At 45.2% G+C, this 15420-nt stretch overlaps 1 protein-coding gene across 7 annotated transcripts in view; it reads right to left on the bottom strand.

Moving 5' to 3' along the window:
- STAT3 (signal transducer and activator of transcription 3) overlaps positions 1–15420 on the bottom strand; it is a 42160-nt gene that overhangs the window by 22536 nt on the left and 4204 nt on the right. For 2 of the 7 annotated variants that reach the window (XM_088655308.1, XM_035136520.3), the window contains exons 1-3: positions 11495–11834; positions 2495–2644; positions 272–416 (exon numbers count right to left, since the gene is read on the bottom strand). In XM_088655308.1, coding sequence (XP_088511434.1) covers positions 272–416; positions 2495–2622 — 273 coding nt within the window. In that variant the 5' untranslated portion in view covers positions 2623–2644; positions 11495–11834. Of the gene's footprint in view, positions 1–271; positions 417–2494; positions 2645–3890; positions 4031–9248; positions 9350–11494; positions 11835–15420 lie in introns of those variants that run through there. The other 5 variants (XM_060281459.2, XM_035136519.3, XM_088655305.1 and 2 more) reach the window with 4 other exon arrangements.

Genomic DNA, 15420 nt, shown 5'->3' on the forward strand with positions numbered 1-15420 from the left:
ACAAAATTCAACGCTCTCCCGCCTTCCTACTCTTTCAAATAGTTTGTAATAATTCCTATAAATCCAACTTAGTAGCCACCGATTGCTCTCTCCTCTATGGATCTGCCCAATCCTCTCTTGAAGTTGGTGACCTTCATCACTGCCTCCTGTCAAGAGTGGAATAAACACCGTCATTCCCAGACACTTCCATCTCCTGAGTTCTATGACTTGGGTTGGCGTGCCCACAAAACACAAGACCCTCCGAAGCTCAGGACCTGCCAGCTCCTCCCACCTGCAGGAACTGCTTGATCCGGCGCAGGTTGTGCTGGTAGAGGACATTGGACTCCTGTAGGAAGCGGCTGTACTGCTGGTCAATTTCCCCCAGGAGGTTGTGGAACACCAACGTGGCGTGGGACTCCTTGCTGGCAGCATAGGCCCTGTACAGATCGGAAAGGAAACAAGACTTAAACAAAAACAGCCTTCCCCCGGGGCGTGACAAAAACAACAACACTCCAGTGCCAAGTGTTCCCTCTAGAGGATTCCAGTCACACCAGGCCATGTCGAACTCGGGACGAAAGGGAGAAACGCGCTAAGAGGAAGGCACGCTTGGCAAACCCTCACCATGATCAACTCCCGCCCGGAAAACTATGTCCCCATTGTGGAAGGATGTGTGGACCTAGAATTGGCCTCCACGGCCACTTATGAACTCACTTTAAAACCGTGTTTATGGAAGGCAATCTTACTCGGCTACAAGTGATCGCCAAAGAAGAAAGAAGACACATTTAAAGCACTATTACACCACTTTAACACACTCATGCCTATTCCCCTCACAGAGCTGCAATTCTGGATATTTCCATTGGTTCTGTTAATGTCAAAGTTGCTGGTTCGATCCCCGTATGGGACAGTTGCATATTCCTGGATTGCAGGGGGTGGACGAAACGATCCTCAGGGCCTCTTTCAGCTCTGCAATTCTGTATGATTTTCAGAATGGTTTAGCAGCCAGTCCCCCTTCACAGGGAACCCTGGGAATTGTAGTTCTGGGTGGGGAATAGGGGCTCCTAACAATTCTCTAACAAACTATAGCTCCCAGAATTATTTAGGAGAAGTCATGACTGTCTAAAGTGGCATCAGAGTGGGCTTCCCATCTACCTATGCCCCAAACAGCCAGCATTCTCAGTTCCTCACCGGGCTGGTTTGGGGTATCAATACCCCCCCTCCCTGAAGTGGTTTTTTTTTTAGTTCTGGACACTGATCCAAGCCAATACTTCCCTTTTTGTGCCTGGGTAGTGCCATTTTGGCTTCATAAGCAACAGCACCTCTCAGTTACAATGTTGGAAACAGAGGAGGCGACTCCGGAGGCCAAGAATCTCCTCTCAGTTTCATTCCATGAATGCCGCTTCTTCCATTCGAAGCAGGAAGTACAATTAATATCAGGAAGCTTCTGTATGTTTTTCAAGAGGCAAAAAGGTTTCTGGGAATTTCCAGCGAGTTTTGCAAAAACGTAATCAAGAGCAAACTCTCGCTCAAGAGAAAATGCCCACAAAGTGAAGGTTCTTGGAAATCTCAGGATTTCAGCTACAAGCCACATTGCTTTATCATAATAAAGAATTTACAGGATGCCAATTGGAAGGTCGTGATGGTTTGAGCATTTAGATCAGGGATTAAGAGCTTGTGTGTGTGCCCCCCCCCAATGATATTGTTGGATTCCAACTCCCATCACCCCTGCCCATTGATCGTGCTGGCTGGGCTTGATGGCAATTAGGAGTTCCAACAGCATCTGGAGGGCCAAAGATTCCCCACCCTTGATCCAAATCATTAAACCAGCAGCCTGTAGGTTAGGTTCAATCCCCAGAGCAGTTTTGCCTGGACCTCAATGTCTCTCTGCAAAATATTGTTCAAGTTGGTGTTTAAAAAAAATGCAAGAAAGGAAGAAAGTTTGCAAGGAAGAAATGGCTCCCCACTTCCATGTTACATCATGTTACCTCTGGAGCAAACAGCACAACTCCTCCTCAATGACCTCAGCTTTCTCCAGAGTGACCCTAGGAGCCAATCCTCAGTGGCTGACTCTTCTCCTTTCACTTTGATTGGCTCCAATCAGCACAAAGTGTGAGAAGACGTCTTCTCAGTGGCCAAAAAGCTCCCTCTTTCATGCTGACTGCGTAGCACTAGGACTCTATAGAGATGGGGACCTTGCTTCAGTGGTGACCCTCCACCACTAAAAAACCTCTTTGCTTGATCATGCATATGGGGGTCAGTTTGCATAGTGCAATACATGCATGGCCACGTTCTGGGTCTCCAAGAAGAGAGGGGCTGAGCACCCCTGGATCAACAAATTCAAGAATGGCATTTTACTGTGCAACAATATTCATTTCCATCATAAAACCCTCTTTTAATTTTTCCTATGTCGATTTGCAGAGCTCTGGCATTAGGAAAGGATCTCACTCAAAGCCAGCCAGTCCATTTCCCTGTGTGGGTGTACACAGGCACAAATGCTGAGAAAAGTTCAATGGCTCACCAGTCCTGGCTCTCTATCCAGGGTGCAAGGAACTGCCGCAGCTCCATCGGAAAGCTGTCGCTGTAGAGCTGGTGGAGCTGCTCCAAATACCGGGTGTCCAGCTGCTGCAGCTGGTTCCACTGTGCCATCTTGGCCACTGACTCTGGAAACCTACGAACACACAGAACATTTTTTATTTAACAAGCAAGTTGGTGCACCAGGCTATTTCCACCAATATGGGACACTTCCTTAAAAATCCGTAAATTTCAATTGCAAACCAACCTAAACTTAAAACACAAAGGGTTTCTAAATAAATAACTAAATAGGCAGACATTCCTATTAGTGATTCATAAATGCATTTTTCATGTCAAGTTAAACTACATCATCCAGTTCTTTTTCTCAGAGTTTAGGTGTGGGGAAACTTGGGCCGTGGGGGCGGGGCTACATGTAGCCCCTCTCACAGGTCCTGGGGACTCTTCCTGGCCACGCCCCCCACCCCCTCAGTAGCCCTGCTCTGTACCGAGTGCTTTCCCCTGCCAGAATGGGTCCTTGCACTATGACAATATCTCTTCCTTGTTTTGATGGAGGACGGAAAGGGAGATGTGTGTAATTACGGCTTGCGTGGCTGGTAGATAGCCTCTACTGCAGGCTTCTTCAACCTTGGCCCTCCAGATGTTTTTGGCCTACAATTCCCACGATCCCTAGCTAGCAGGACCAGTGGTCAGGGATGGTGGGAATTGTAGTCTCAAAACATCTGGAGGGCCAAGGTTGAGGAAGCCTGCTCTACTGCATCAAGATAAAAGTCCTTTCCATTGTTTCTAACCACTTTTGTCTTAGAATCACCCACTGCTGGCTTGTGGCTCCTGGAAGGTTCTGCGAAAACTTCCAGGTAGAAAAAGGTGCCCCTCCCCTCCCCTAGTCGCTCAGGATGATTAGTTCAATGACAGTACGAAACCATGACGTCATGCTTAATCTTTACTTCAGACCAGAGCTTGGTAGGGGTTTTCATTATGGTGGTGGGAGTGTGCCAATTTATACATTAACTATTGTCTTGTTGCATTCGCCTTCCTTTCCTATTCTTCTCGCTGCTAATAGATATGGTATATGTTTCCCCAGAAGCAGGGTAAGAAGTTAATTTGTACTACATTGTATCTGATATAGCTATCCGGTGCGCAAATCTGAAGATAACAACAGAAAGAAGCCACGCGAGCCTCCGAGAAATGGAAAATTACTGTCTGCCTTTAAGAAGTGTCTGCCTAGCCCTAGATAATATATCAGCCCTGTAGCAGCACCTCAGCTTTGATCTTCAAAAGTGGCTTACACATTCCACACAACAGTTGCGGCCCCTTCATCCATTTTCAACTGGAATCTCAGTCAGTGCAGATTTTACTGCAGCTGCACAAATCTCTCTGCTCACCCAAGTAGGGGAGGTCTGCAAGGAATCTTGATTCCTCCACAATTAACAACAGGGGGGGCAAAATGGTTGCCTGGAGCCCCCCCTTTGTTTCTATCCTGTTCTTTTTCTTGTTCTTAAAGTTTTCTTCCTTTCTTCGGAGACTAAAAGAAACAGAATAGCTTTGTAAAACAAATTTGTTTCTGTTCGCTCTGATTTTAAATACTGTATATTTAAATTGTAATGCACACTGGGACTCTGAGGTGAGAGGCAGGGTAAGAAACAAACAAACAAACAACAACAACAGTAAGTTAAATAATCCTAAATAATAAACACATTTGGTTATTTGAATCCCAGAATTCACTTTCTTTAGCACAGAATTATCAGTGCAGAATTCTGCCTCTGTGCAGAATTCTGCCTCTGCATGCTGCTTTGTTTATACAATGTATAAAGCAGGGGGTGTTATTGGGTTGTTGTTTTTATTTTGTTTATATATTTTGTTTATACAGGGTGAGTCTTTTAAAAGAGGCCCTGTGGCACATGTGTACTCTGTATCCACGGGGCTTCTTTTAAAGGACTCGCCCTGTATATACAGTGGTGCCTCGCAAGACGAATTTAATTCGTTCTGTGAGTCAATTCGTTTTGCAAAAATTCGTCTTGCGAATACCATAGGATTGAATTTTTTTGAAATTGAAATAGCATTGAAAAAAAATATTTTTTTTGCCCATAGGAACGCATTAATTGAATTTCAATGCATTCCTATGGGAAACTGCGATTCGCTAGACGAATTTTTCACAAAACGAATTTGTCTTGCGAGGCAACCTCCGATCGCCAAACCCTCCGATCGCCAAACCATTCGTCTAGTGAAAAATTCGTCTAGCACGGCATTTGTCTAGCGAGGTACCACTGTATGGTGGTTTTTATGTTGATTTTTTCTGTGAACCGCCATGAGACCTCCAGGTATAGGGTGGTATATAAATTCTAATAATAATAATAGACATATGAGGTGGGAAATGCTAACAATAATCCATAGCCAGATGCACGAATAATCTTGATTCTCTCCATCCCTCCTGCTTTCCTGCATGCAAGATGACTAAGGCTGCAATCTCATATCCACTTTCCTGGGAGTAATCCCCAGTGAATTTAAAGTGGACATACTTCTGAATACAGGTATACAGGTGTGCACTGCAAAAATTCCTTTGATGGGTCAGGTCACTTAGCTCAACACTCATTTTCAAGAGTGACCAGCCAGATTGCATAGGAAGTGCATGGGTTGAGCAGAATGTAACAGCCATGCCCTGTTCCTGGCTACCAACTATCAAGAGGTACATTGCCTCTATTCATGGAGTCTCCACTTGGTTTACCAAGGCTGTTATCTACTCACAAGCCTCTCTTTCATAAATTGGGACTTTTTAAAAAAGTGGTTTCTTAGTGATCAGGGACTGTCCCCTTGCCCTAATGCAACAAGCGGGTTCCCTTCCTCCCAGCGCAAGTCAGATTTGCTGCATCCAGCAGCCACTTCCCTCTAACGAAGGAAACAAGCCAAGGCAGCACACAGGAAATCCCGTTTTGCTTCAAAAAAGATACTGGGGACTTGTGGCAAGGCAATGCAGAATGATCACAATTGCTTCAGAAAGCAGAACTCGGTGTAGAAGAAAACCAAGATCATGACACATGTGGAACAAGCAAATATTTGCCAAATCAACTGTGATGAAGAGCAGAGTTGCGTGAGCTCCACTAGGGAAATCCCAAATGTTTGACCTCTGGAATTACTGGAGTAATTCAAGGTGAGTCTGAACTGCTAGGCCTCATAGAGATCTCAGCCTAACATAGCCTTTCCTCCAATCTCCAGACTCCCAACTATTACCAAGCCCACTCAGAGTGGCCAACACTTAGGAATGATTGGAGTTCGTAATCCAAAATTTACAGGGTGGTCCTGATGTTGGGAAAGATTCACAAGGAGAAGGGGGCGACAGAGGACGAGATGGTTGGACGGTGTTCTTGAAGCTACTAACATGAGTTTGACCAAACTGCAGGAGGCAGTGGAAGACAGGAGTGCCTGGCGTGCTCTGGTCCATGGGCTCACGAAGAGTCAGACACGACTAAACAACAACAATTCAACTAATTTCACTCAAAGTACCCACTGAAACTGATGGAACCATGACTCAGGTACATTAATTACAACAGGTCTACTCTGAGTAAAACCTAATTGAATACCAACCTTGGAAGGCAACAGATTGGGAAACCATGTTAAAGTGTTAGCAAATTGCTTGGAAGGCCTCTTAATAATAATAATAATAATAATAATAATAATAATAATATATTATTTATCTGCCAGTTAAATAATATAGCAGTTCGAAACAACCTAGCAGTTCGAAAGCACGTCAAAATGCAAGTAGATAAATAGGAACCGCTACAGCGGGAAGGTAAACGGCGTTTCCATGTGCTGCTCTGGTTCGTCAGAAGCGGCTTTGTCATGCTGGCCACATGACCTGGAAGCTATACGCCGGCTCCCTCGGCCAATAATGCGAGATGAGCGCACAACCCCAGAGTCGGTCACGACTGGACCTAATGGTCAGGGGTCCCTTTACCTTTACCTTAATATATTATTTATACCCCGCCCATCTGGCTGGGTTTCCCCAGCCACTCTGGGCTGATTCCAACAGAAAAATGAAATAAAATAATCTATTAAACATTAAAAGCCTCCCTAAACAGGGCTGCCTTCAGATGTCTTCTAAAAATCTGGTAGCTGTTTTTCTCTTTGACATCTGATGGGAGGGTGTTCCACAGGGCGGGCGCCACCACCGAGAAGGCCCTCTGCCTGGTTCCCTGCATCTTGGCTACTATAACAATCCCCCCCAATTCCTTTGACAGATGCTACGGAGTTTCATGGAAGCTGTCAATATATGTTCCATTTTGGACAGTTTTCTGTTCCACCCCTGTTTTGGTAGCAGAACATTTTTCACCCAGAGCTATTTTTAATATTTGTGGTATGTCACCAGTGACGTTCCCTCCTACCTCTTTCTTATATGTGTGAAAATAAAAGTAACATTTATTCCACACATTGTCCTCCAACTCTTGGCAGGTTTTTGTGTGTCAGTTTTTAAGTGCACAACATATGCCCAACTTTTATATGCCTGGGAGTCGCCATAGCGCTTAAACTGGAACCACAACTGACTGAGAGCGAGGGAGCTCATGTGATCCCGTTCACTCTCTCACCCAAACTCCATGATCAGAATACTATCTAGACTCATCTCCATGTACCCTAAAAAGAGACACATGCTGCAGAAAGTAAGCAGCAGAGAGGACTCTCCAAAGCAAACCATGCCACAATCTTCAGCAAGCCATTCCAACCACCAGCTAGACTGGTGACTAGGAGTGGCCGCCAAGACCACATAACACCAGTCCTGAAAGACCTACCGTTACATTGGCACCCAGTACATTTCCGGGCACAATTCAAAGTGTTGGTGCTGACCTTTAAAGCCCTAAACCAGGTGTCGGCAACGTTTTCCACCCATGGGCCGGATCATCGACACTGACGCTGGTCCGTGGGCCGGACACGCTCTGGACTTGTGCAGAAGCGATTTCCGGTGCTGCGCTGCCCATTTCCAGGGCACTGGAAATCGCTTCTGCGCATGCCTGGACATACGCAGAAGCGGTTTCCGGCGTCTGGGCATGCCCAGACGCTGTTTCTAGCATCTGCACATGCACAGATGCCATTTTTGGCACCACTCTGTGAGTTCCCATGCGGCGCGGCGCCAGTTTAGCGCAGCGCGGGGACTTGTCGAGTGGGCGGCTGGGTGACCGGGCGGCTCATGGGCTTGATAAACAGCCTCCGTGGGCCGCAGGTTGCCGATGCCTGCCCTAAATGGACTCAGCCTAGTATACCTGAAGGAGTGTCTCCACCCCCATAATTCAGACCGGACACTGAGGTCCAGCTCCGGGGGCCTTCTGGCAGTTCCCTCACTGCGAGATGTGAGTTTACAGGGAACCAAGCAGAGGGCCTTCTTGGTAGTGGCACCCACCCTGTGGAATGCCCTCCCATCAGATGTCAAGGAAATGAAACAACTACCTGACTTTTAGAAGACATCTGAAGGCAGCCCTGTTTAGGGAAGTTTTTAATGTTTGATGTTTTATTGTTTTTTTAATTCTGTTTGGAGCTGCCCAGAGTGGCTGGGGAAACCCAGTCAGATGGGTTAAGTATAAATAAATTTATTATTATTATTATTATTATTATTATTATTATTATTATTATTCAGGGTCAAGCAAACAACACAGCACCAAACCCCCCAGGTCTGAGGCCTGGAAAGAATTTTGTCATCAAGACACAAAGGCAACGCAGTTCTCTCTTCCGCTTTGCAGGGCAGGCAGCTCAAGTAGTCCTGCTACAACTTTCCACTTATCTTCTGCAAGCTGATTAAGGAAGCCGCCCACTGCCATCACCAAAAGCGCAAATAAAACAAATCAAAGACAAAACTATTTGTTGACCGACACACATAGCCAGGCAACAATGAAAAGAACTTAGAGAAACACTGGGGCGTGGGGAGACAGGTGTATGTGTATAGGTACTGAAAAGATATATGCAGAAATGCGGGTGTGTGTTCCTAAATGGCATTGCCTCATTGACTGCCAACATTGTCAATCAACACAAAAAGCGAGTGACCAAACAGCTGCCCCATGATACTAATCAGAAATCATCCCATGGTGGATGGAGCCAAAATGGGGCCACTAGGAAGCAAGAGGTAAATATAACGTTTGTGGGCACACAGGGTTTTGCAGAAGTACATCTATTTCTGAGGCTGTTCTTTTAAATTGAAGGGAAAACCAAAGCCAGTACTGTAGCTGCAAAAAGGTTATGAGTGTCACTTTGAAAAACAAATGGGAAATCAGAGTGTAACTGGGTGGGGGCGGGGCACTCTGTTTCATAACACAAGGGATAACTCATTGTTGGGAAAGGTGCCGACTAGGCACCTTCAAATGGAGCACCCCCGTTATAAGTGATGACAAATTGCCCTCAACTTGCCCTCTCCTCATTTAAAGGTAGGTGAGGCTGAGAGGCAGTGACTGGCCCAAGGTCACTCAGTGAGCTTCATAGCCGAGTGGGGATTTGAACCCAAGTCCACCAGGTCCAAGTACCACACACTCTTAACCACTACACTCTATATTCAGCATTTATGGAGCTCACTTCCAAGTGTCCAAAGAGCCCAACATATTTTCTCTCAGTTTATCAACAAGTTAGGTCAGCATTATTATTTCTGAAAGCTAGACGGTCGAGGTGGAATCTGGACTGGAGATTTCCCGGGAGCTAAGCAAACAGGCTTGTGCCCCTGGCTCCTTACCCCAAAAGACATAAAATGTTCCAAGTGTGTGTATTTAACTCACACTTCAGAATGACGACAGCGCGAAATTCAGTGAGGTAACAAACGTCGTATTGTTTTCAAAGGGAAGCCGCCATTAGGCGGGCAGCCCATACCGAAGCTTCTCTGTAGAGGGAAAACATAAAAAACATAAAAGAAGAGAAACGGGAGGGGGTAGGGTTTTCTGTGCCTAATTCTAGTTCAGAATACCTGTGGATCTAGCCCGGTATTGTCCACTCTGACTGGCAGCAGCTTTCCAGGGCACCTATTTTCCCCCTTTTAACTGGAAATGCCAGGATTCAACCTGACACCTTGTAAAGGCCAAGCAGATGCACTACTGAGGAATCCACAATCCTTCCTCCCCAGGAATATATATATAGTCTCTGTACCATTCACATTCCCCGCACAGAGAATCTCACGAGAGGATGCCAGCCAGAGTTCTCTCAAGTTCAGATTCCTAAAGATGTATTTCTCCTCCGTGGCAGTTAAAGTCAGCCTGGAAAGGGGGGGCAGACCTCGTTCTGGTAACAGTACGTTTTTTGCATTGATGATTTCATTTTGGCTAGCCTGCTCCTCCTGTCAAGTTACAAATTAAAATGAGCAGAGGTGACAAGGTAAGGAGATACAGGATCACTTGGCACGTATTCAAGTGAGAAAATGCCCTTAACACATCCGCATTCGTAAAATGGCAGCATTGCTTGGAAAATTATTTGACAGGTCATGGTTTCGGTAAGTGTCCTCTGGTTTCAATTTATGCAGGTAACTGACTTAAAAAGAGCCACTATTCTCAAACGTGCATGAAAGGCCACATTTTGCATTTGTTGGTCTGGAGTGACAAAATAACTCTTGCCTAATTTGCAAGTATCAGCCACAGGGTAAATTGCTTGCATCTGTTCTGGACAGAAGCCATAGTCAACCCCCATAAACTAATTAATCTGCTGAATTGCAAAGAAGATGCTATGCAAATAACAAGTAGCTTCATTTGTTTGTTTGTATTAAGATGCCAACAGATTTTGGCTGGCCTTGGCTGCTTAACAAGATACTGTACATTATTTCAGTTACCCGTAATGTACAGTATTTGTTTTAAAAGTTCGTCTGGCTTTATCTGTGCTTTAATAATTATTTTATGTGTGTTTGTTTTTTAATTGTTTTGCAGATTTTAGCTGGGTTAGCTACATTTTATTTGTACACCACTTTAGGGAGCTCTTTGATTAAGCGGCTTATAAATCTTCTAAATAAATACAGTTGACTCGAAAGTTGCGCGATCACAGTTTTATGCATTTGGCGGCTGGCCAGCACACCCATCATACAAATTAAACACATGCAAGGTGGAGAGCTTACCAGGCCCTGGTATATCACAAAGGCCTCCAGGTGAGTGTCTCCCAGAGCCTGGTAAGCAAGTCAGAGTGCTTAAAAGCTCTTTTTGCTGGGTTTTCCTGCTCTTTGTTTATCTTATTGCATTTCTATCCCACCTTTCCTCCAAAGAGTTCTAGGTGGCATACAGAGTTTGTTGAGCTTTTTTTGGCAAACAAACAAAGAACTTTTTGCCCTATTTTTAAGGGAAATCGAAAAAAATGACACTTCCAACACAGGTTGCCCTATGTCTGGATTTCCCCGAACATTTTTAGTGATTTCCACCCAGACACTGCTTTTGACTGCAGTATTCCGGATATGTCTGGGATATTCCGGACGTATGGCAACCCTAAGTTTTCATCCTCTTCATTTAAACCGCACAACAACCCTGTGAGGTAGGCTAGACTAAAAGGGAGTGTTTGACCCAAGGTTCCCCAGTGAGCTTCATAGCTGAGCGGAGGTTCAAACCCTGGTCTCCCAAGTCTTAGTCAGACATTCTCACCATTACACCAAACGGATGCTCCTCCAGGCATACCTCCTAGGAAGGAAACAAACTAGAACATCCATTTTTCAGTTCTAGTTTTCTAGTTACGGAATTAAAATATTTACATTTAAATAAATTTTATTGTATACTGTATAGCCAAAGGCCTTTAAAATGGATGGCAGGTTGTCCAGAATTAAAATGAGATAGTTTTTTTAAAAGTAATTCCCCACCATCTCTTTGCTGTGGTGCGATTCACACCAGCACCTCATTCTGTCACATCTGCAGAACAGACCTGAAGAACAGATGGGACTTTTGGCAAACGTGCCACATTCACCGAGTCACGAATCATGTTTACTTTCACCCACATTCAAAAAGCCCCTTCGGAGCACGAAACAAAACAAAACTCACAGGACAACCCCTCAACAACACTGTACCTTTAAAGTCCTGACTCGTAAGCACGGGATGAATTCTCAATCTCTGTTCTCATTTGCCCCCAAAGCAGGAAAGGGGCTTACAGGAAATGCAGGAGGCAGACTCTGCTGGGAACTGCCCCAGAGACAAGGAAGTTGCCTTCAGATGTGTTCCACGCACAGGTCATTTGGAAGCTAGCTATGAAGCCCAGGAGGAAAGAACTGTTATTGTCTGTTCCAATGTTTCAGTTTCCTGAGGGTCAATAATCATTTGAAATAAGTCGGCAGCAGGCAAGGGAGAGGGTAGACATTCAGTCTCACAGAACAACGACCACCATGGCACAATTCAGAGCCGTCTTCTTTTTTCAGACCATGAATGGAAAGTGAAAGAAGCCAGCAGTCTGCACAGTGGATCAGGAAATGCTTTTGATTCCCCATTGCAAGCAGCAGACTCATCACGCTTGCACAAAAGCCAAGCTGGGCCAAGAGAAAGATTTTAAAGAAGCAGAACTTCTTTAAGTACTGGGAGGTGGCACATAGCCAATCCATAATATAAATTCTCTAAGTGGCCCACAAAACAAATACAACTATTAAAATACCGTATCAAACAAAACCTATTAAAATATAAAAGCACAATTAAGACACTTGACTTGACTTGTTTTGTTTTTTAAAAAATATATATGCATGAAATTTGTCCCTTGTCTGGTTTGGATGTAACACAGCAAGAACATGCATAGGTACAGGTGCCTAGGGAAAAAGCTGACTGCTTCACTCCTCCTGTGGTTCTGATGCTGTCAGGCTACCCAGAGCAAAGCCCTGATTTGGCTCAGTGCTGTATGTGAACTCAAGTGGCTCCAAGGTTTGTACTTAGTTAACTGTCCATGGTTTGTTTGGAGGAGACAAACCACGAGTGCTGGTTTGGATGACACACTAAGCTCAGCGGCAGGACTGTGGGGTGGAGGGTAGTGAAGTGGCTGCAATTGCTCACTAAGCTATGGTTTGGGCTTAGCATTAGAGCCGTACCTTGGATCCCAAACGCCTTGCGAGCCGAACGTTCTGGCTCCCGAACGCCGCAAACCTGGAAGTGAGTGTTCCAGTTTGCAAACGTTATTTGGAGCCCGGATGTCCGAAGGAGCTTCCGAACATTTTGGAAGTCAAACAGACTTCCGGAACGAATTCCGTTCAACTTCCAAGGTACCACTGTATAAGCAAATGAGGCCAGTGAGCTAGATGGTGTCCATAAAGATGGGATCCCCAAGACAAACACCACCTCTAACAGTGGTTACAGGCTGTGTGAGCTTTCTGCACATGGTTGTTAATAAGCTGAATCTGCAGGGGTCCCATCTGTCAACACGCCCATGCTTTTCTTCAAGCAGTTGAAGGAGTGGGATGAGGGAGGGTGCTGATAAATGTCCTCTGAGATACAATATGCTGCTGGACGAGATGGGCCATTGGCCTGCTGCAGCAGGATTCTTCATAGGCTTAAAAAAGAGAGAGAGGCGCAGAACAGAAACCAGATACTGTACACCAAGAAACCATTGAAAGCACTTCTGCACGTGGAAGGAGATAATGCAGCTTTGAATGCACTGGCCACTTCTCACTTTGAGAAACGTTTCCTGTGCACATGGCAAAGGAACCACTAAAAGCAAAGTGCTGGGAGAGCCACAACAAGCAAAGAAAACTGAAAGCATTTGTTTCGAAATAAAGACAGCCACTGAACTTTCTGCCTCTCCTACCGGTAGTTGAGTGACACTTCTCCACTCATTTGAAGGGATGGCCTCTGGGATTCTCGCCATTTCTATGAGAAACATTATGACACACCCTTCTGAGCACCCTGGGAAACTCGGAATGCAAACTAAATAGAGACATACTGTATTGTCAAAGAAGATGCTACAGACTTAGATATCTATTCTGGAGAAGCCAAGACTTGAGGGGTGTGGCGGCTGCTGTGTGAAAATACCTTCAGGTAATGAAGGAGTGCTATGACAAAGTCTTGTTCTCTACGTCCCAGAGGGCAGGATTAGATTTTGGATGTACATTAAAAAGTTCTTTATGATTAGATCAGTTTGATGCTGGAAACTGTTGCCTGGCAGGTGGGCTGGCTCTCTCTCTCTCTCTGGAGATATTATCATAAATATTACAATTTATTACCCGCCCTTTACCCTAAGGTGCCAGGCCATGGTACAACAATTAAAATGCAATACTGACACTAAAACACAGTATTGCACAACATTAAAAGCAGTTCAAAACCACCTACAATCGCAGAAACAAGTTGGGTACTAAAAATAAGACATAAAAAGGTAAAGGTAAAGGACCCCTGACAGTTAAGTCCAGTCACGAACGACTCTGCGGTTGCGGCGCTCATTTCGCTTTACTGACTGAGGGAGCCGACGTTTGTCCACAGACAGTTTCTCCAGGTTATGTGGCCAGCATGACTAAGTCGCTTATGGCGAAACCAGAGCGGTGCACGGAAACACTGTTTACCTTCCTGCCAGGGAGGTACCTATTTATCTACTTGCACTTTGACGTGCTTTCAAACTGCTAGGTTGGCAGGAGCAGGGGCCGAGCAATGGGAGCTCACCCCATCGCGGGGATTTGAACCGCCAACCTTCCGATCGGCAAGCCCCAGGCTCAGTGGTTTAGACCACAGTGCCATCCGCGTCCCTAAAAATAAGACCTATCGAGTGTCAAAAGCCACAGTGAAGAGGCATTGTCTTCAGCATTCACCAAAAGCTCCCTATTGAAGGTGCCAGACACACCTCTGTGGGGAAGGAAGTTCTACAGATGAGGAGCTGCCACAGAAAAATGCCCTCTCCTGGCCTGTCAGCCTGAGATCTTCAATCAGTGGCTTGGCAGTCACCTATTCATAGAATAACAGAACTGTATGATTGGAAGGTACCCATAGATTTACCAAGCTCAACACCCTGCGATGCAGGAATCCTGCCCACAGTTGTCCCTGGGTGGGCTCGAACCACCAACCTTCTGGTTAAGAAGTATACTGACCCACTGCACCACCTGCCAAGTATGCTGACCCACTGCACCACCTGAGATATGGGGCACTCTAGCTCTGAATGTCCTGCATGGTGCAGGGTGTGTGTGGACTACAAGGCACTCTCCAACTCTACAAGTTAGGCAGAATAAAACAGTGCATGGAATGCGGGGGGCAGGAAGACGCTGAGTGCAAAAGCACTTCACCTGCCGAAAACCCTCCAGCGGCGCCATTAAGAAGCAGAGGTTCTCCTGTTAATTAGAGCTTAATTTGGACTAAAGTACAGGCACATGCTAGAAGAGATGAGATCACAAAGTGCAGAACAAACCAACTGCAAGGATAGAAGGTTTGAACTTGAGATAAGACTTCATTTGGTGCAAATGACTGGGGGGGGGGGAAGCCTACAGGTTCAAATTATATTTTTACAAGCAAGGATGGAAGAAAAAGGATTATAAACATGGAATATAACATCAAACGGAAATGTGTGTGTAAAAAGGGGGGAAAGGGAGGGAAGCTCTATTTTGCAAAAGGTTTATGATGGAAACTTAGAACTGACTCTTCCCCATCCTTTATTATTTAAAAAGTGAACAATGCCAAGAGGACATGAAATTTAATTTTATTGGAAGTATAATTGCTCATATATCTTCAGCAGGAAGGAAGGATGAAAGGAGTCTGTGAACTGCCAAGTAGCTGCTAAGGTTCTTTACTGAATCATCTGCAGTTCGACAGACCGCTCTTCTTCCCAGGCGGAGAAGAAAAATGGTGACAACAGTTTATTTACTGGGAAAGAGTGACTTTTGCAGCTATTGTTAAAGTTCTCAGTGCAAAACAACGAAGCATGGGATGGAGCGATGGAGAAATTTCTGAAACAACAATGGGATATCAGCTCCGCTAAAGGCATGACGGATAACAGCAACGATCAGAGGAAAGAAAGACATAACATCTTACAAGGACAGGAAGA

Source organism: Zootoca vivipara, chromosome 12 (assembly GCF_965207765.1).
Source record: "Zootoca vivipara chromosome 12, rZooViv2.hap1.1, whole genome shotgun sequence".
Lineage (NCBI taxonomy): Eukaryota > Metazoa > Chordata > Lepidosauria > Squamata > Lacertidae > Zootoca > Zootoca vivipara.